At 37.7% G+C, this 19,955-nt stretch overlaps 1 protein-coding gene across 1 annotated transcript; it reads left to right on the top strand.

The window, feature by feature from the left end:
• Positions 1 to 204: 204 nt before the first annotated feature.
• Positions 205 to 13,214, top strand: mbtd1 (mbt domain containing 1). The gene is made up of 17 exons (XM_053341973.1): positions 205 to 320; positions 2,304 to 2,508; positions 2,602 to 2,735; positions 2,820 to 2,934; positions 3,040 to 3,122; positions 3,557 to 3,674; positions 4,376 to 4,510; positions 4,605 to 4,693; positions 4,784 to 5,018; positions 5,578 to 5,633; positions 5,901 to 6,005; positions 6,277 to 6,424; positions 6,573 to 6,655; positions 7,250 to 7,484; positions 9,803 to 9,874; positions 11,645 to 11,797; positions 12,286 to 13,214. Exons 1-17 carry the CDS (start codon positions 300 to 302, stop codon positions 12,402 to 12,404), a joined length of 2,106 nt encoding a protein of 701 aa, XP_053197948.1. The 5' UTR covers positions 205 to 299; the 3' UTR covers positions 12,405 to 13,214.
• Positions 13,215 to 19,955: the final 6,741 nt, after the last annotated feature.

Raw genomic sequence — 19,955 nt, 5'->3', positions numbered from 1 at the left:
TGCCGCTGTTAGACTCAGGTGTGTTATGTTTAAATAGAAGAGGTCATTCATTCATTTCACTGCTCAGTTCCTCTGTTTTGTTTCTGCTGGGTCGATGACCTCCATTCCGGATCCACCAATCACATGAAAGTAGGTTACGCTCGCACATGCGCACTAGCGGCAGAGTAATTTGTTGATATCCTGCTTTGGTAGTAATCATTTAGACTTTGATATTTCAAAGGAATTTCTGTCCCCGGCGGAGGGGTTTTCTTTGCACTGGGCAGCACAGGTTACTAGAACGTTATCTATATGAAGGGCTGATGGAAGACACAAGGGATCTGGTGAGTTAATTTCAGACATTTTTAGGGCCGCGAGCCTCCCGACTGCACAGGATTTGCTGAGGCTAGCGCTCCTCCTTTGTTTTGATCTGTTTACGGTAGCTAGCTAGTGCTTCAATATCGGAAAGCTTTCTAAAAAGAACCTCAATGGTAGAAACAAAAAAACCCTGCTGTCGTTTTGACTACATGTGCAAAGGTGCAAGTGTGCTAAGAAATTGAATTGCGTGGTTTAATTTTGTGAATATAAAGAGGAAAAACAGGTTTCCGCTAGCTAGCTATGCTAATGCTAGTTAGCATTGGGAGCTTTTTCTACTAAGGCCGCCGCTGCCTTCCATTTTATCCAGCTTTATTATTTTGTGCACCTTACATTTAGGTTAGTGTGTGCATTCTGGTTATATGGTTGTGTTTTTTCGCTGGTGAAATAATGAAGGTTAAGGCAGCCAGTTAGGATGTCAGCTGTGATGCTCACAAGAGGAAGTGCTAGTCTGACAACAGTAAACATTTTAACACTGTTCCGGATTCTGCACACCTAATCAACAACATGTATTACACTGCACTACATTTATGGTATAATTTGCCTTTTTTGTGTGTGCACATTTTACCGTAATATTTTCTTATTCATCCACATTGGCTAATCCGTGTCTCATTCTAAAACATGGCATATTTAAAGAGGCTGCAAAATAGCAAATAGAGGAAATTATGAATGAGCAACACTTCAAAAAGCTTTAATTAAACCTTTTTTCAAACATTCTATTGGGATGCTGCAAAAGTTCTTCAATTAATCAGCTGGTTGATTAATAGAATATTAATTGAGGACATCTCTGATTATCAATTAATAATTTAAAGGTGACCCATTGTGTTTTCCCTTATTTTCAGTCATATATTAGTACAATGTTGAATGTTTATATTTAATGTGAAAAGTGTCAGATAGTGAGGTAAATGTATGTAGTGGTAATCCTTGTGATCTAAAAGCACTGGTTTCACACTGCTCTAACGCTGAGTTTCCACCATTTTTTCCCCTCCTGGACTCTAATGACATCAGCTTGTGACTGATTTCTTTATATGGTCATCTGCTCAACACACAGTGCACAGGTTCACTGCTGTACTCTGCTAACATAGGGGCATTTTTGTATCGTTTTGGGGGTAGTGACACCGAGAAAAGACAGGAGTTGAGCTGGCTTATTGTGAGTTTTTCCATTACACAGCATGGCAAAGTAAAATAAGCACTATTACAATAATTTAAAGGGGTTATTATTATGCTTTTCCTTATTTTCAGTCATATATAAAATATAACAATGTTGGATGTTCATGTTTAATGTGGCCAAAATGGTCAGATAATTAGGTAAATGTAAGTAGGAGTAATACATGTGAGCAAAAAGCACTAGCTCTGAATGCTTGGTTTCCACTGTTTTTTTTTCTCTCCACTTTACTGACATCACATTGTGACTGATTTCTGTGTATGGCCATCTGCTCCTTGCACAACGTACAGGTTCACTGCTCTACTCTGCTAACATTATGACATAGTTGCATTGTTTTGGGGATTGTTACATCAAGTCAGACAGACGCTGAACTGAGGGGATGCATAAAGGACCAGTACAAGATAAATACAGAGTTTTTTTGAACTGTGTGTCATACAAAACTACTCTAGCCGAGTCCCTGAAATAAAATGACATGATGATAGGTCCCAAAATGCCCAAAATTCCCTGGTTTCAGCTTTGAACTGTGAATATACAGTTTATATATGTATAAATGGGGTTCTTTGTCATCTGTTATGGTGAACTGAATATGTCTGGGCTTTGTACTGTTGTATAGCAAAACAACATGTTTAGAAGTCATCAGCATTTCTTCAACATTTTATAGACCAAATATTGACCTGAGCAAATAATCAGATATATTATTTAAAGATGATGATTGATGTTTGCATTCTTGTAGTATAAAATAAATTCAGACTCTAACGTCTCATTTGTCTTTTTCTCGACGGCGAAGGCTGAACGCACCCCACGTTCAGAGCGTAAGCGGAGAGACTCGTTCGGGATGTTTGATGGCTATGACAGCTGTAGCGAGGAGTCCACCAGCAGCTCCAGCACAGAGGACAGCGAGGATGAGGTGGTGCCCTCCATCCCCGCCAGCCTGCCCATCATTAAGAACAATGGCCAGGTCTACACCTACCCCGACGGCAAGGCTGGAATGGGTCAGTACATGGAACGGGAAACATGTTTGGAACTTTGAATCCTAATCCTGTAAGTGACCAGAAATAATTAGATCATCTGTCTCTGTTTCACAGCCACCTGTGAGATGTGCGGGATGGTCGGAGTACGAGATGCTTTTTACTCGAAAACCAAGCGCTTCTGCAGTGTGTCTTGTTCCAGGAGTTATTCCTCAAATTCCAAAAAAGCTAGCATCTTAGCAAGACTCCAGGTAAATTCATTACACTCTCTGCCTACTATGCTCATTTATATATAACCACACAAATGCTCACTTCTTCTGGGTTTTTTTTTTAAGGGCAAACCACCAACAAAAAAGGCAAAGGTCTTACAGAAACAGCCTCTCATGGCAAAGTTGGCAGCTTACGCCCAGTACCAAGCAAGTCAACAGAACCAGGCCAAATCAAAAGCTGGTATGTTATCAAAAGGCAGTCATTATGGTTTAAAAAAAAAAAAGAATAACAGGGCTGCTCTCTTTAAATATTGTACAGCTTCAAACTGTGTCTTGTTTCTCTCAGTGGTCCCTGCTGAGAGCTTCGACTGGGGTCGGTATCTCTGTAGCAATAACACGGTCGGAGCTCCAGTCAGCTGTTTCAAGCACGTAAGTAAAGAAACAGGAGTAACAGCTAATTAGTGGTGCGCGATATATCAATATTATATCCGTATTGTGATATGAGACTAGATATCGTCTTAGATTTTGATCTGATGAGATCATAATATTATATATTATAATATGATGTGAGTGTTGTCTTTTCCTGTTGTTTTACCAGACTGTTCTAGCTGCTCTATGATTTGCCTTTACTCACTTTGTCTTCATATCCAAATTACTTATAGTCTTATTGTGTAAATATTTTGTGAAAGCACTGATAGTCATCCCTACAATATTGCTGTAATATCGATATCAAGGTATTTGGTCAAAAATATAGTGATATTTTATTTTATTTATATCACCCAGCCCTACCACTAATTTATTAATTCTTTTTTACATTTTTTGGACTGAATGACCTAACTTAATAACCGCTACCTGTGCTTCAGGCCCCTATGGGGATGTGCTGGGGAGACATTGAAGAAGGAGTGAGGATTGAAGTGATCAACTCAGATACTAACCTCTCCACTAAGGTGTACTGGATAGCAGAAATCATAAAGCTAGCAGGTAAGAAACTGTGTACAATGAGCTAAAAACGACCAAAGTCATGTCCATGTATCATACGATAAGTCCATATATAGATATGATGATGCTGATAATTCTGTTATTGTACGATAAGTGGATAACTTATTATGGCCTATTCATATAAGATTATTGTCTGCTGAATGTCTGTTAACATTAGCTGAGATAAACAGCAGAATCACACTGAGTTATGTCATTAGATTACCAAATAATAGATTCACATCTCTCCCTCCGTCCACATCACTCTCTCTCTCTCTCTCCATCTGTCTTTGTTTCTTATCTTATTTTGGAGGGTCGGTTCAAATGATATTTCAATTTCATTAACTTCCATCTGTAATATTTATAGTGTGTGATGGTTGAATGGATGTTACAGATACAATGTAACCAACAGTGTACTTTTACACTTATACTCTTATTTATGCTCTATATTTGTATTCTGTTTTTAGGATGTATTATATGTGTGAGGTTTGAATGGTGAGCCAGGTCAAAGATGATTTTCTGTCACAACAGACAATAAAGTTTCTGAATCAGAATCAGAACGAGGATCCTAATCATATGAAATCATGCCCATCCCCAATCTGAAGGGGGAACCATGAATGAGATAGACCATCCAGATAGACCTCAGTATATCAGAGTGTGATCATGGTTTCCTGTCTTTTTAACTACTGTCTTAATGTTTTTTGCAGGGTTTAAGGCTCTCCTGAGGTATGAGGGCTTTGACAACGACAGCAGTAAAGACTTCTGGTGTAATCTCTGTATCCCAGAGGTGCACCCGGTGGGATGGTGCGCCTCGAGTCGCAAACCTCTCGTACCTCCTAAAAGTGAGCCTTTATAAAATGAACTCTCAGTTGTTGTTACAAGTCATCTTGTGCTCTCTGATGTTTGATGATAATGGTTTGGTAATATCTCTCCCAGGCATACAGCATAAGTACTCTAACTGGAAAGCCTTTCTTGTGAAGCGTCTCACTGGAGCTAAAACACTGCCACCTGACTTTAATGATAAGGTCAGTCACACATTTCCCTACATCACTTCTCTTCATGCCTCATGTTTATTCTTTATTCATCAAACCATATTGATCGCGTTTGACTCGTAGGTACATGAGAACATACAGTTCCCCTTTAAGAAGCTGATGCGGGTAGAGGTGGTCGACAAGAACTATCTGTGCCGGACACGGGTGGCGCTGGTGGAGCAGGTGATCGGGGGTCGCCTCAGGCTGGTGTACGAGGAGAGCCAGGACGGGTCGGACGACTTCTGGTGCCACATGTTCAGCCCTCTCATACACAACATCGGCTGGTCACGAAGCATCGGACACCGCTTCAAACGATCTGGTGAGGTTTGGATTCAGTGTTTTATGAATCTATATGACAATGGAAGTGATGGAGGACTAAACCCACAGTCCTCCTTCTGTGGAAACATGGATTTAAAAGTTGATCTGAAGCTAATATGAAGCTTCAGTGTCCAAATGAGTCAAATCTTCATCTTCTATGTTTCAACGTTACAGTGTTTTTAGTACCAAAGTCTTTTTGTTACTATACTTCCACCACAGAGAAACAGGGAACACTAAGAGGGAATTTGACTAACTCGTATAAGCTTCACATCTACTTTAAATGAGTGTGTGGACACACTGTGGATTTAGTCCTCCATCACTTCCATTGAAAGCACATTAGAAGGAGATCTTTTAATATTCAGTATGAACAGGAGGAATGACTACAGAGAGGAAAATCTCTTTACTGTTCATATAAACACCTGCTGATTTAATTAATAATTCAATTAATATTCCTGTTTATCTTCTCCTCAATCTGTTTGTTTTATCCTTCATTTTTTCTCTCCTATATTTCTATATTGTCGAAGCATCTCTTTTTTGACCCGTTGATGTATTTTTTTCAGATGTTACAAAGAAAAACGAGGGTCAGGTTGATGCTCCTGCACCGCTCTTCCAGAAGGTAAGAGAAAAATACTATCTATCAAATGTACTATTTACTATACATCCAAAATCCCTTTCTCCAGACATGCTAGTGTGTCTTTATCAGGTATTGTACACCTAGTATTCATGCTGATGCTGTCTATTGCTTTTACATCTCATATATGATTGATTTCCATAAAGACTTAATACTCTACTGTGTGTGTGTGTGTGTGTGTGTGTGTGTGTGTGTGTGTGTGTGTGTGTGTGTGTGTGTGTGTGTGTGTGTGTGTGTGTGTGTGTGTGTCAGGTGAAAGATGTGGATCAGAGTGGGGAATGGTTCAGAGATGGGATGAAGTTAGAGGCCATCGACCCACTCAACCTCTCAGCTATATGTGTAGCCACTGTAAGAAAGGTAGGTGTGTTTCTGGAACTCAAATAAGAGAATATGGTTATATTATTATTATTATTATTATTATTATTATTAAAATTTAGAGTAAACAAGAAAATTAAGTTAAAATGAAATAAAAGAGTAAAGTTTAATAAAGCTAGACTAAAACAAGGTTAAAAATGAGATTTAAAAGAGATGAATAAAATATAACATCAAAACAAATGTAATAGAAATAGTCTTAGTAGAGTCACTGAGTCAGCATTAGTTGATGACTTTTAATGTATTTATTATTCAGGTGTTGGCAGACGGGTACCTCATGATCGGGATCGATGGTTCGGAGGCAGTGGATGGATCAGACTGGTTCTGTTACCATGGCACCTCCCCCTCCATCTACCCGGTCGGCTTCTGTGAAATCAACAACATTGAACTCACGCCCCCTAGAGGTACTCCACATTCATTACGTGTTACTTCAGAAAGCCTTTTTAGAAAGTGAATACACTCTCTCCCAGGCCAAGTTGAAGTAGTTTTAATAACATGTTGTTGCATGTGGTGTGTTTCTGTCCTGGTCTCAATGCTGACTCTGTCCCACAGGGTACACTAAACTGCCATTTAAATGGTTTGACTACCTCAGAGAAACAGGTTCAATAGCTGCTCCTGTCAAGCTCTTTAACAAGGTAGGAGTGTGTTTAGTAAGATCATATCGTTCTGTGAGTTCTTGTTTTCTGCTCTTATTTTATCTGCTTATTTATTAAAAGCTATTAAATGTGACATTTGAGATGTGTGAGATTGAGTAACTATGATTTCTATGATCTGTACAGTAAAAGTGCTGTTAAAGTGTATTTGTAATAATGTTGTATTCTTGTTGCTTCAGGTTTCACAGTAGCACCAGTCTGTTTGTGAGAGATCTGCCTTTTTTTTTAAAGTTTTAATTGAATATCTCAGGGGTTTGCACTATTTGAATAAAACAAGCACTTTTAAAACATCACATATAGACTTTCATAATAATAATAATATTTTTAATTATTTTCTAAGGATTTTTTATAGAATATGACTTTTCTTAACTCAGTTACCACTTAGTAGTTTTATTCTAGCAGAAGGCTTTGGAAGAAATCTACTTCTACCTTTTCTCCTTGTTCTATTTGTTTTGTTTTGTTTCTATTTGTTGTTTCTACCATTTACAGGAAGTAAGGAGTAGCTTATTAATGCATGAAAGTGATTAAAAGTCTCTTCTTTTTCTGCCACTGTTCTTGCTGCCTTGCATCATCTAGGAGGTTCCCAATCACGGTTTCCGGCAAGGCATGAAGCTGGAGGCCGTCGATCTGATGGAGCCGCGGCTCGTGTGCGTCGCCACGGTGACGCGGATCGTTCACCGGCTACTGAGGATCCACTTTGACGGCTGGGAGGACGAGTATGACCAGTGGGTGGACTGCGAGTCGCCTGACCTCTACCCTGTGGGCTGGTGTCAGCTGACTGGCTACCAGCTCCAACCCCCCGCCTCGCAGAGTAAGAGCCTCATACATCCAGCTGTTAGCTGATGCTGCTAGCTGATGCTGCTAGCTGATGCTACCATCATGAGGCCAAACATGACAACTCAGAAAGAACAGTAGAATTAGTTTCATCAGTACAAGCACATCATTAGTCTTTCACAGCCTTTCAATCAGCTTACAGTCAAAAATAAATGCAATAACATCATTTTCATTAAGGGCTAGGTTACTGTAAGATTTCTGTTCAGTCTATAAAACAGTTTTCATTCATTTTATTTCCCAGTGGTATTAGAAATATATCGCTATATTCTTCTTACATATTTGTCTTTCATTCATGACAACTATCCAGCCAAGACCTTGCTGCATGTGAGCAAAAGAATAGTCAAACAACAGTCCCATCTTGCCATCTTTAAATATTATACTATGCCTGGACACTGTCAGATGTAGAGTAGACTATAAGATAGGCAGCAGAATTCAATATTCTGACATATAAATGAATTGAACTTATGAGAAGAGTGAGGTAAGAGTTCCTTGTGCTGCAGTCATTAGTTAAACCATGGTGATAAACAGTCACTCAGCTGCAAAAAAAGGAATCAAATCCATCACTGAAGTCATTATTTTCTACCATCACCTCTTTTAAACCTGGTAAATACCATGTAAAATACCCCAAATATGTAAATATTAACTCTATATGTAATGGGTCTGCCATGTTTAGAGTTTAAAGAAAGCAAAAAGAAAGTCTACTACACATACTACTAGGGCTGCTCGATTTTGGAAAAAATGAGAATCACGATTTTTTTGGTCAAGATTGAAATCACGATTCTTCAAACGATTCTTTTTGAATTTGAAAATAAAATGCATTTATTTGGCATTTCGGCAAAAAACTTACTATCAGAGTTTTCAAAATGATTAAACTACACAAAATGTTCAAATAAAAAATAGAAAATGTTCTTCAAATAGAAAATAATGTACAAATAAATATGTATCCAGCTGTTCAATGATGAGCGCAAGCAGGAAACAATATTTCCACTAGTGCTAAAGACTCGCTCCGAAGAGGAACTTGTGGCAGGAATACACAAATATTTCCTGGCCAATTTTGCAAGATGTGGGTACTAGTGTTGTTTTTGGCGACCTATTTTACTTTTAGTTTTAGTCTAGTCTTTGTGTCAAGCGGTCGTTTTAGTTTTTATTAGTTTTAGTCATGTTCATACTCCTTTTAGTCTAGACGAAAAGTCTGAGCATTTTAGTCTAGTTTTAGTCAGAATTGTCCCTGACTATTTTAGTCTAGTTTTAGTCAAAGAAAACTGTATTAATCTCTTTTCAGTAATGTTATTCTATCTAACGCCGTCAATATAGTATAAGTACCTAGTGGTAGAGAGATGAAACTGTAACCTCCTGGAGGTGTTATTTTAAGACTGGTTGTCACAAACAACAACAAAAACAATAGTCCAGAGAGGTATTCCATAAAAGTGGTTAAGTGACAAACTTAACCTAGAGGGAGAGGTAAATCTAATAATAGAAGACCCCAGTGGCTTCAATATATTAGCTTAACAAAGCCAAAGGGTTCATCTATTAGTGAATTTACCCCTTCTCACGAGTTTACTTAGCCAGGTGCCAAACACACCTCATACTGCGCTCCCGCCTGGACACAACCATATATGGTCAGTACGTGCATATTAATTAGCCATGTGCCCTCTGTGGAGCGGCTACAAAGTGACAACAAAGACACGAGGGGAGGGCGGGGGGAAAGAAGCGAGATACACAGCGATATTGGGCAATAAATCAGTCAGAAAAAATATCTTGCAGATATCACCTTGTAGCACATTTTGCACATTATGTGGGCCTGTGCCTCGTCGGATTCTTCGAATCCGAAGTGCTGCCATACAAGAGAACTTGTTTTACCCTTTTTGTCGAGCAAACGGGGCTGTCCTCCCTCTGCCACCTCGCTCGCGCTGTTATCTGGTTATTAAGATGCTGCTGCTGCAGGTCACCACACACACACAGTTCACGGGGCCGCGTTGAATGCTCTGGGGTAGCGGCTGAATTGCGCATGCGCGTCTCTTTCAGAAAACCCCAGACAACGGAAAATGCCAAAAGAATCGTTCCAACTCGATTTTATTAATTTGGAGATCGTTTGACACAAGAATCGAAATCGTGATCAAAATTCAATTAATTGCACAGCCCTACATACTATACATATAATACACTTTATTTCTATAGCACCTTTCCATCTGAATGACAAGGTGCTACACATAATACAGTATACACTGTTTAAGCAAAACAAAAAGAATATTATATTGTGCACAAAAACTCATGTTTTTTTCTGTCTTCTTTCAGGTAACAGAGACTTGCCTCAGTCTGTGCCTAAGCAGAAGAAAAAGGCCCAACAGTACAAAGGCCAAAAGAAAAGTGAGTCCTCTCTCTTCTCACTGTGACACTGATTTGCTTCTCTCCGCTCTTTCCTTTGCCTTCTCCTTTTTTTCTTCTTCCTCTCACTCTCACTGGCTACACTTGTGGTGGAGACTCTGCTGCTCTCTGATTGGTCACCTGTTGGGTGCGTGTGGAATATTTTTCATCTGACCTTTTGTGTCACATTGCAGGGTGGAAAGTATTGTCTTTAGAGAGGGGTAGGTTCACTTTTTCAAATGACTATCTGAAAGCACATATGAACATTTTAACAGGTAATGCTTACTGTAATCATTCCTCCTGTTCAAACTAGTCATGATAAGATCCCTTCTCAGTGCAGAGCTACAGTCCACATGTTTATCTGAAGCTAATATTCATTAGTCTCATCACACACTCTGTCCATGACAACACTAAGTGGAAATAAGTCCTAGAAAGACTAAGATATGAACCTGGTTTGTTTTGAATGGGCCAGAATGAGCAGGGGGTGATAACAGCAAGTCAAACTGTTTCTAAGTTCATGTTGTGTTTGAGATATTGTTCCTGTGTTTGAGGTACTTGAGGTATCTGACAGCAGAGGGCCTGGTGGTGCACTCCTATTGAGGTTCACAAAAGTAGATGCTAATGCTAAAGTAGAAGGCTTTTATTGCTCAACACTTTTTTGAAAGTATTTTCTTTTTATATGGAAGCCTATGGCTGCTAATATTGAAATTAAATGTTTCATTTGTGTGTACATGATGTGTGAAAAATCCATAGTCTGTAAATCCATTAAATACTTTTGCATTTTCAAAAATGCATTAAATTAAAATGAAAACACTGACTGACTGCAACCTAAGCTTAACATATGAGTGTAAACTGGACTTTTGATTTTTCTAATGAAATGTAAATGTACCATTTTATGGTCATTATTGAGGGTCAATTTCTTGAATAGTTATTCTTGACAGAGAGGCCTCTGAGAACCACTGTTACAAAAAAACCCTCTTATATATTTTAACATAAAAATGAAATAGCATACTCAACTTCAAAACTGAAAATTTAAATATATAAATAAAATGTTGCTAACAAAATCAAATTTAAAAATGAAACATTTTATTAGATTTGATCTGGTTTCTAATGAACATGAAATGGTATAGTAGCAGAAGGATTCTCTCAGTCCTGTTTGTTAAATCTGACCATTAAAAACTGACAATGCATCAAGTCAAGTATTATGAAGATGATTATGGAAAAACCCAAAAATGTCATTTCTAGTCAAAAGTCCAATTTACACATATTTTTACATAATACATTTACACAACATTTTCAGTTTATTATTATGGCAGTGTTCAAATGATTGGTGAATTAATGTTTTTTTATTTAATTTTGGCTGTAATTCAGAGTTTCAAACATAAACATTGGGTGGTAAATGTTTAGTTGTGTCTTACGTCATGCACATAGAAATGAAAATGGAATTTTCTGAAGTGATTTCATTGAAATGTTGGCAGTCTTGGACTTCCATATGTTGTACACAGTCCCTGTAGCTTTGCTCTTGGTAGCTAACAACAGTGCATATGCTTACTTGGGTCTGGCAGTCTGAGTACAGCTGACCAGGGGCTTATTCAGATGGACATCTCAACAACAGTGTGAGGTCCAATTTACAATTTCACCCTGAGCTCTAACCCTTTGTTTAAACTTTCCTTCCTAATCCAAAAATCTAAACACTGAGAAAGCTTCCAGTTGAATTGAACCGTGTGTGTAATAAGCCCCTGGTAGCTGACCCGAGTCTGGCTTGGTGTTTAGAGAGGAAGATTCCGGTTGGTCGACGGCCCTTCAGTCAGGCAGGCAGGAGGAGGAGCTTCTCGGGGGACGAAGAGCAGAGTCCGCCCCCTTACCCTGCCCAGGGGCCCGCTCGGCCCCGGCCCCGAACCCACCTCCACCAAACCCACAAATCAGGTAACGTTACACTAACGATAAAAAAAACCAAACCTCAGCACGGCACTGAGCCCTCTGAGGCTCGCCTGCCTTTTAAACAGGAGTCAGTCCTCTGAGTCCCGGTCCAAGGGCCTCACTGTGGAGCTGGATGCTGCTGATGCTGCATGTCCTACTGTTATATCAACCTTTAGTTTGTACATGATCATTGTCATTGTTCTCACATGAATATTTTCCCAGGTCAGTGAAGGTCTACAAAGATACTGCACTTCATTTGTTTTGCGAGAGTTGTGCATTATTAGTGTTGTGTTTCCACTCTGAAGCATGTTTCATGTGATTTTTTTTTTTTAAGTAGTTATCCCGATGCTCGTCATGCATGTGGAATTAACATGAACAGCTGGAACAAAGACAAAGGTTCCCTGGTGTTATTTTCCTCTCAATGTGCATGAACACAAGTGGCTGATCTTTGCTGCTGTTGTCTCTCTCTTATCCGTCTCTGTCCCCGTGTGTAGACTCCCTCCTGAGAATGAAGGAGGAGACGGCAGAGGTGGACGAGTTTACCTTCTCACAGGGCACCTCCGACCAGGAGAGCAACGGCTCGGGCAGCTACTACATCAAACAGGAGCCCTGAGGGTCACGAGGCCGAGACAGAGCAGGATGAACCGGGAAGGGGGGGGGCAGGACGCATCTCTCCAAACAAACAAACATTAAAAAAAAACCCAGCAAGCATCAGGAACGGAGAATCAAAGGAGCCTCAAATTACACTCGCAGACCAATGGCACAGCCCTCGTATGGAGTCAGCACCAATGGAGACGGGCGACGAAGGGGGTCGATTTCATGTTTTTCTTGAAAAAAAAATCTGAATGGAACAACCTTCTGAACAAGTTTTCAACCTTGTAGCTGTGCGTGCACATAATCACTCACAAACCTGTATGATTTGAAGGGTTGGAAAGCACCCAGTGACGGGCCTGGGTCACATGTTTGGGCATTCTCTTTTCGTACCACCCTGGTGGTAACATCAGCTTCCTCTCCTCTCCTGTCTGAAACACAACCAGACCAGATATTACCATGGATAAAAAGCAACCCCTTCTCTCTGCGTGGGGGAGGAGGGGGGGGTCCTGCAAGTCAACATCAGCCCATCCTGCCTCTGCCACAATCTGGGCAGCGCACAGAGACCTGTAGAAACTGTGACAACCTTTTATTGAGCCAGGTCTTTTCTGTTTTTTTGTCTTTTTTTTTCGTTGTTGTTTTGGTTTGTTTTCAGGTCAGAGAGTCAGCCACTGAATGCAGGATTTCCATTGGCCTGAGGAGAGAAGAGAGGCTGGCAGAGAGAGGAACACAGTTGTGTATATTTTTGATTATTTTTCTTCTGAATAATATTGCCAGGTGGACTTTTATTTTGTTAATAGTACTTGAAGCTTTTTTTTTTTCCTTTTTTATTTTTTATTTTGTGATGATTTTTGGAGTTGTCTTAATGTACTTTTTTTTGCATTTGCATTCTGGTGGCTGTGTGGGAAACTTAATGTTTATTGTTTCATAAAAGTGATTATATTCATATAGTATGTGGAGACCTATTCAGATAGAACTACAGAGTTATAGATATTACTGATTGTGATTGGGTGACAATGTGTAGTACAATGCTGCTCAGCATTACTGATATTTGGTCTTTTTTTTTTTTTTTTTTTTTTAAATTTAGTTTCATCTTCTATTGGCCAGAATATTTCCACAGCTGCATTTCTTTCTGATTCAAACATTACAGAACCAAAAATCTCATTCATGTTCAACACTATCATTTATACTATAGGGCTTTGTTCACTTCAACAAAGTCACAACAATGATAAAGATGACTTAAAGCTTCTTTGGCTGCAACTGAAATATTTTCATTATAGATCAGCTTTTAAATAATTTTGTTGATCAACCCTTCAGAAACTCATGATGGGCATTTTTTAAATATTTACCATGGTCCAAGGTGGATACTTAGATATTTTAGTTTTTTTGCAGTTTAAAATCGTTAATTGATCATTAAAATTAAAGGACCTGTGTGTAGGATTTGATACCATCTAGTGGTGAGGTTGCAGATTGCAACCAACTGAATACTCTTCCTGCCCCTCTTCCAAGCATATATAAGAACCTATGGTGGCTGCAAAAATGCCAAGGACCCTCTGTAGGACCAGTGTTTGGTTTGTCCATTCTGGGCTACTGTAGAAATATGGCGGTGCAACATGGTTGGCTGCTTATATTGATATTAAGGGCTCGTTCTATTTTCAGGTGATTATACACAAATTGAAACCTGCTTATGAGTATTCTTCTCTATTTTTGCCAGGTCAGTCTGATTAAATTCTACATTAAAGCTCCACCTGGGACCCTTGTGTAACAGTGATTGGCTAGAGCTTTAAACAGCTGTCATCACTATTTTTTTTGATGTATCAATTACAGAAATCCTCTTTGACATTCCATTGGGCTTTCACTAATACTATTCAGCTACATTAAGCTGGTATTGTGGAAAACGTGTTTATTTGTTCCAACTATTTTCATGGCAGCATTTGGAGCTACCCCACCCCTCCCAAAACTAGGGCACTTAACACAGTTTTCCCTTCAGCGTGCAGTTTTTCTACGTGTAGATTACATTAGCCAGGATAAGCTTAACCAAGAGAGCTCCTATCTAATGAGGTAACCGTGTCAGCTGGCTTTGATAGCCTAATGTGGAGCTTTAGGGACCTATCACAGTAACCAGCACATCCCACAATACCACGAAACTGTGTGGATTAGTAACTAGATGAACCCAGGACTACACAGTTCTCTTACTGTGCTAAACAAAAAGCAGGAATGTTATGAATATTTCAGGGTCTTTGTGCTGTAATGTTGAACAGAAATGATGAAGTTGTGGAGATCAGAAGCTTTTCCATTTAAAAAAAAAAAAATCTTCGTTTTTAAGAGATACTAAAGGAGAAACAAATTAGCATATTGTGAGTGTAAGTGAGCAGCAGGGTGTGTCACAAAAATATATATAAAAGAGAAACCTTACTGGTATGATGGGGTACACTCTGACATGTTGTTATTCCCACTGTCCAGCCCTACAGTATGTGTTCTTATACCTTCACAGTTTGGATGTAGCTGCTGTCAGGGAGAAACCTCAGTCTTACAACACAACTGACCAACCTATCATCCAAACAATACAGCAGGTTAAAATGTGTGTATGTGTGTGTGTGTGTGTGTGCGCGCGCTGCAGACGCATCACTTACATATACTGTCAAAGGTCACACTACAGCAGTGATTCAGATTAGCAGATACAGGTGTTTCTGTTGTGTTTTGGACCATGTCTGCTGTATTCATACCCAACATAGATTCTGGAATCTGCCACCAGAAGAAATAGAGACACTTTCAGTGTTTAATTATAAATCAATTACAAAAACTTTAAGAACAATTGCAAATAGATTATTAAAATTCTTATTTAGATAATGCATTTAAAAGCTAAATTTAAAAAAACATTAAATTCTTATTCATATTTTTATTTCTTTATACTGGATTAATTAATGATTACCATTAATTAACACAACTCAATTTTTAATCACTTAAATGTACAACAAAAATACAGGAATACAGTATATAAAATGACTATTTAGTAAAACAAAGGAGTTTTTTCATGCATCATTTAAATATAAATTCTGTAAATGAATAATTTTAAAATGAATGAATTTAGTAGTTTGATATAGTTAAACATTAAAATTTTGGCACACTCGTGACTCCATATACTCAGCATTTGTAGCATCAAACTGTGGTTCTGTTATTGATACTAAGAGGTTGGAGTCCTGTCGGGGGGGGCAGCCTTGGTTTAACAATTTCATAATCAAGCAGTTTTGATGTCCAAATGGCATAAAGAATATGTTAGGGTAATATGCAAAGCATTAATGTTTTTTAGTTGTTTTAATTGCTTAGGTTGTTCTCATGTCAGAGCCATATGTATGCAAGCTAGTTTATGATTCACCTGAGCCACAGAATAACAGGTTTGTTGTTAATAATGAAACATGAACAATGCACTGCTTTTCCAATAGTCTTTGAGGGCCGCATTCACATAAGACGACAGAATCTAAAAGTGGCATAAATACATAGATTCTATATATATATTATATTCTTCATGACTATGATGGTATGGAGAAACAAATCCTGATTAGTCAGAAAACCACGCTTGGCCGTGGAGATGACAAGACTCCTTCTCTTTCATTCTTCTAAGAGCTAGATTTTTTGCAGCTGTTTATCTTACTACCTCCTGATGCTAGCCACGTTTAGCTAAAACACGAGTGTGAAGTAGACTGGCAGTGTGTTAGCATATGCAAATGAAAATGATGACCTAAAAATGATCCACTTGAAGACTAGACACCAAACATGGAAAAAAAATGTATCACAGCACATGAGGTAGTCTTCTAATTTGAATGATATGCAATAATAACAGATCCCATATTATTTTGCTATGTTAAATAAAACTTATAGCACCCACAAATGTCATGACATTAATATAATTAACATATGAGATAATTTTAACAAAATGGTATTGTATAACTGATTTTTGTGATCAAGCGTTCATATACAGATTACTCACTGTATGGCCAAAGGCTATACTGAAATACAGAGTAGATTTAAACTTCTCAGTGACGGTAAAAGATCCATCATTTCTCTTTCTACCAGTAAGGTTCATGATTCAATTCTCAGGAAGTTTGTATTTCTTTTTTTTTTTTTGGTTGTAGGAGTCATACCTACACATCTGAATCAGCTGGGTTTGGAAAGCTCAAAGGTGTCTTCATTTGTGCATCTATGGTATGGAAGTAAATAAGTGCCCTAATGACTGGAGCCTTTGGGGGTTTATGGGGTTTTTTAAGCAATTCAAAAAGTGACCACTGTTGGATACTTCATGTTGACATTTAAATACACTGAATTTATAGCATTGATGTATTTATTTATGAAAATCAGCTGTCGTTAATATGGGTTGTGTGATCCTGTCATTTGAAATTTCAAGTCGTTTTTTGTTTAAATCAACTGGTTGTCTCAATTATAGCATGTTTGTATGGGTTCATAAATTCAGAGCAAAATGCTTTTGTCCAGTTTTTGTAAAAGTACATTCAAATTAATCTTAATCAGGACTTTAGGGACTCATAAATAAATCCAATTCAAACGGGTTAAAAGGTTAAAACAGTGAGGTTGCTCTAATTGGTTTGATGAATGTTCAGGATTAAAAATGTAAACTTTATAAATCTGCTACCACAGCTACTTCCTCTTGATTTAGGGAGATTAGAGCCTCAAAAAATAAATATATTTTAGCGATTAATAGGCACTGAGCAAATTTCATTTGAACATTTGAATGTAGTTTATCACATATTCAACTAGAGCTGCAACTAATAATTATTTTCATAATTGATTAATCTGGGGATTATTTTCTTGACTAGTCATTTGGTAGATAAAAAGTTGATCACTGTTTTCTAAAGGTCTAAATGTCCCGCAACCCAAACATTTTCATTTACCATCAGGAATGTGGACTTTTATTTTTATTAAGAAATGAGTCAACATGCTTTAACAGAATATCAAAATAGTTGCTGATTGGTTTAATATTTGGCAACTAATAAATTGACTTGCAACACTTTTTTTTTTAAATTGCACCATTTGAAATGACCTGAAGGATATGTTAACGTCAGGCATTCAGACCACATCGTTTAGGTGAATCTTTTCTTAGTAAAATATTTCAGTGCTATATGATTTTCAGTGGTATTGGTCAGTTGTTGAATTTCACAATAAGGCTTGCAGTTGCTTATAAGATTCCTGTTATTACGGCTCTTATTTGCTTCCATACTACCTAAACAAAGGTCTTAGAATATCTGACTTACCATTTCATGAATGTTGACCATGTTCTGTCTTCATGTTCAATTCTATGTCTGAGTGATGACACACACAAAACAAAACATTTGCATGTTTGTTGCATTTCTTTGGGTTCTGCTATTTGTTGCTTCCTGTTTTCCTTTTGATTTCTCTATGGGATGTGAGATTTGTTTTCTACCAGTTTCCTTTTTAATTTGTCTACTGATCAGACTGGATACAAAGCTCAGCTTGAACGCTAAGCTTCTAAGACCAAATGAGCAATAAAAAGACGGTGTCTCACAATCATTTTGAAGCAGATACAGTAGGTTTCAGGTTAGGATCAAACATAAGAGTTGTTTTCCTCTCAATGAAGCATTATGTACTTCATGACCAAACTGCATTAATATCTTAGTACAAAAAAAAGAAAAAAAGACTGTTCTATGGACTAACTGCTGCTACCCTTGTCTAGATTAACCCTAAATAATCAAATGCACAATCAACACTGTTTTGTTATAGATATTAAACTTTCTTGTTTCACCTTGATCCCCAAATCTAAAAAAAGAAAAAAAAAAAAAAAAAAAGGAAGTTTGACCTCCATCACGGGTAGCTGTGTATTTCAAGTGTTTGGGCATCAGTAGCTGGAGATGGAAGCAATGAGTTGATTGGGGACTGGGTGCACTGATCAACTGAATGCATGTAGAACAGAACGCGTTGTGCCGATGTTGTGCTGAGCTTGTATTTTTTTGTTGTAACCGTCATTGGTTGTTCTTCAGTCTGTCTGTGTTTTCCTCTTCCACTGTGATCAGGAAGGTATGGAAGCCCATTTCTGCCACCAACTATTTTAACTTTCAATATTAATAATTTGGTTCAGTCACAATTTTGACGTGTTATCTTATAAAGTGATCAACACAATTTGACTTAATATTTATAATTTAGACATTTTTGTTGTAATTTTTAACTGTCAAAAATATGGAATACTGACTCTTTATTCCTACTTAAATTTAAACCGAGTGACTTTGACTCATCTTGTAGTATTTCATAATTTTAACTTTCAATTTTAAAAGTTTGGTTCAATCACAATTCTAGTATTTTTTAAAGTAGACGACACAATTTAACTTAATATTTATAATTTAGACCACATTTTTGTTGTCATTCTTGACTTAAAAATAGGAAATACTATCACTTCATTTGGACTTAAACTTAGTAAAAAAGTCGTTAAGTTAAAAAAAATTAAAAATACTTGCAGTAAGTCAAAACTATGAGATAGTGAGTATAATTTTTTTTAAAGCTGCATCATTTAAAAAATATTTTTGGCAATAATGGACTTCCATACAAAGGAGTTGTTCCTGTACCTGAACCAGTGGACAGTGATGAGGAGGCCAGAGTTGGGTATTTGTTTTTTTCTTGGATACTAACACGGGTCTTTTGTATGTGATAGCCCCCCCAATTATATTAAACCATTATATTGTGGTGCTATATATATTTGATAAAAATGACTTAATGTATTGGGATTACTATTGTCTGAAAATAATTGTGAGTTTAGAGGGTTATGGTGCAAAATTTATTTTGGATACAAATACACACACACACACAAAAAAAAATCTATGTTAATAGTTATAAATCTATTGATATTAACACTGACCCTTGAGGTACATTATTAGATTGCAGTTTAAAGTTTGTACATCTTTTTGATAGTGTATACCAGTTTTCTTTCATATGGTAAATTTGTGCTGTGATCAAGCTTTGATAGACTTTGTAAATAAAGCCAAAATGTTTGGATCATATATTGGTTGTAATGGATGGCTTCTTTGTTTACAGGCGTTGCAAACTGTTTCCGCATGGCTGTGAAAGTTTATCTGGTGATTTTTTTGTAAGATCTGACTTTTACACTGAATAAAAAGGCTTATGACTTCAAACACGGTGGAGTCTCTTTGTCAGAGTGTTGGGAGGACACGGTGTCCCTTTCTCCACAGGCTGCTTGGCTCTGATCCAGACAACATGGCACACACATTAAAGGAGCCACAACTCATCTGAACTTCAAATGTTTAATGCAGGATGTACAGTTCAGGACTTTTAAATGTTATCAATCAGTATCCATTAACTGTGAAAATCTAAGCTTGCACGTGTAATCATCCATAGTTTAAGTTAAATCAGTGTGGTATTATTGTGCAGCATGATAATCAGGGGCAAACTGGCAACTGGATGTTCTAGAAAAGTCCAGAACGTTCAGTACTTTTCCAACCAAAAGTTTTTCCCACCCAAAAGTCAGATAAAGCAACACTAACAGCCAACAGCAGGGGGCGCTAATAGGATAGTTTGGTTGCCAAGTGTAAAAAAA

The sequence above is a fragment of the Scomber japonicus genome, chromosome 20 (assembly GCF_027409825.1).
Source record: "Scomber japonicus isolate fScoJap1 chromosome 20, fScoJap1.pri, whole genome shotgun sequence".
NCBI classification, from domain to species: domain Eukaryota; kingdom Metazoa; phylum Chordata; class Actinopteri; order Scombriformes; family Scombridae; genus Scomber; species Scomber japonicus.
The sequence above is the reverse complement of the archived record's forward strand: the minus strand, read 5'-3'. Positions and strand labels throughout refer to the sequence as shown.

Excerpts from the sequence above, each read along its gene's own strand:
- mbtd1 (XM_053341973.1), top strand. The coding sequence starts at position 300 with ATGGAAGACACAAGGGATCTG. Across the intron at positions 5,019-5,577 it reads ACACCGCTTCAAACGATCTG|ATGTTACAAAGAAAAACGAG; the intron begins GTGAGGTTTGGA and ends TATTTTTTTCAG. Across the intron at positions 6,656-7,249 it reads CTGTCAAGCTCTTTAACAAG|GAGGTTCCCAATCACGGTTT; the intron begins GTAGGAGTGTGT and ends TGCATCATCTAG.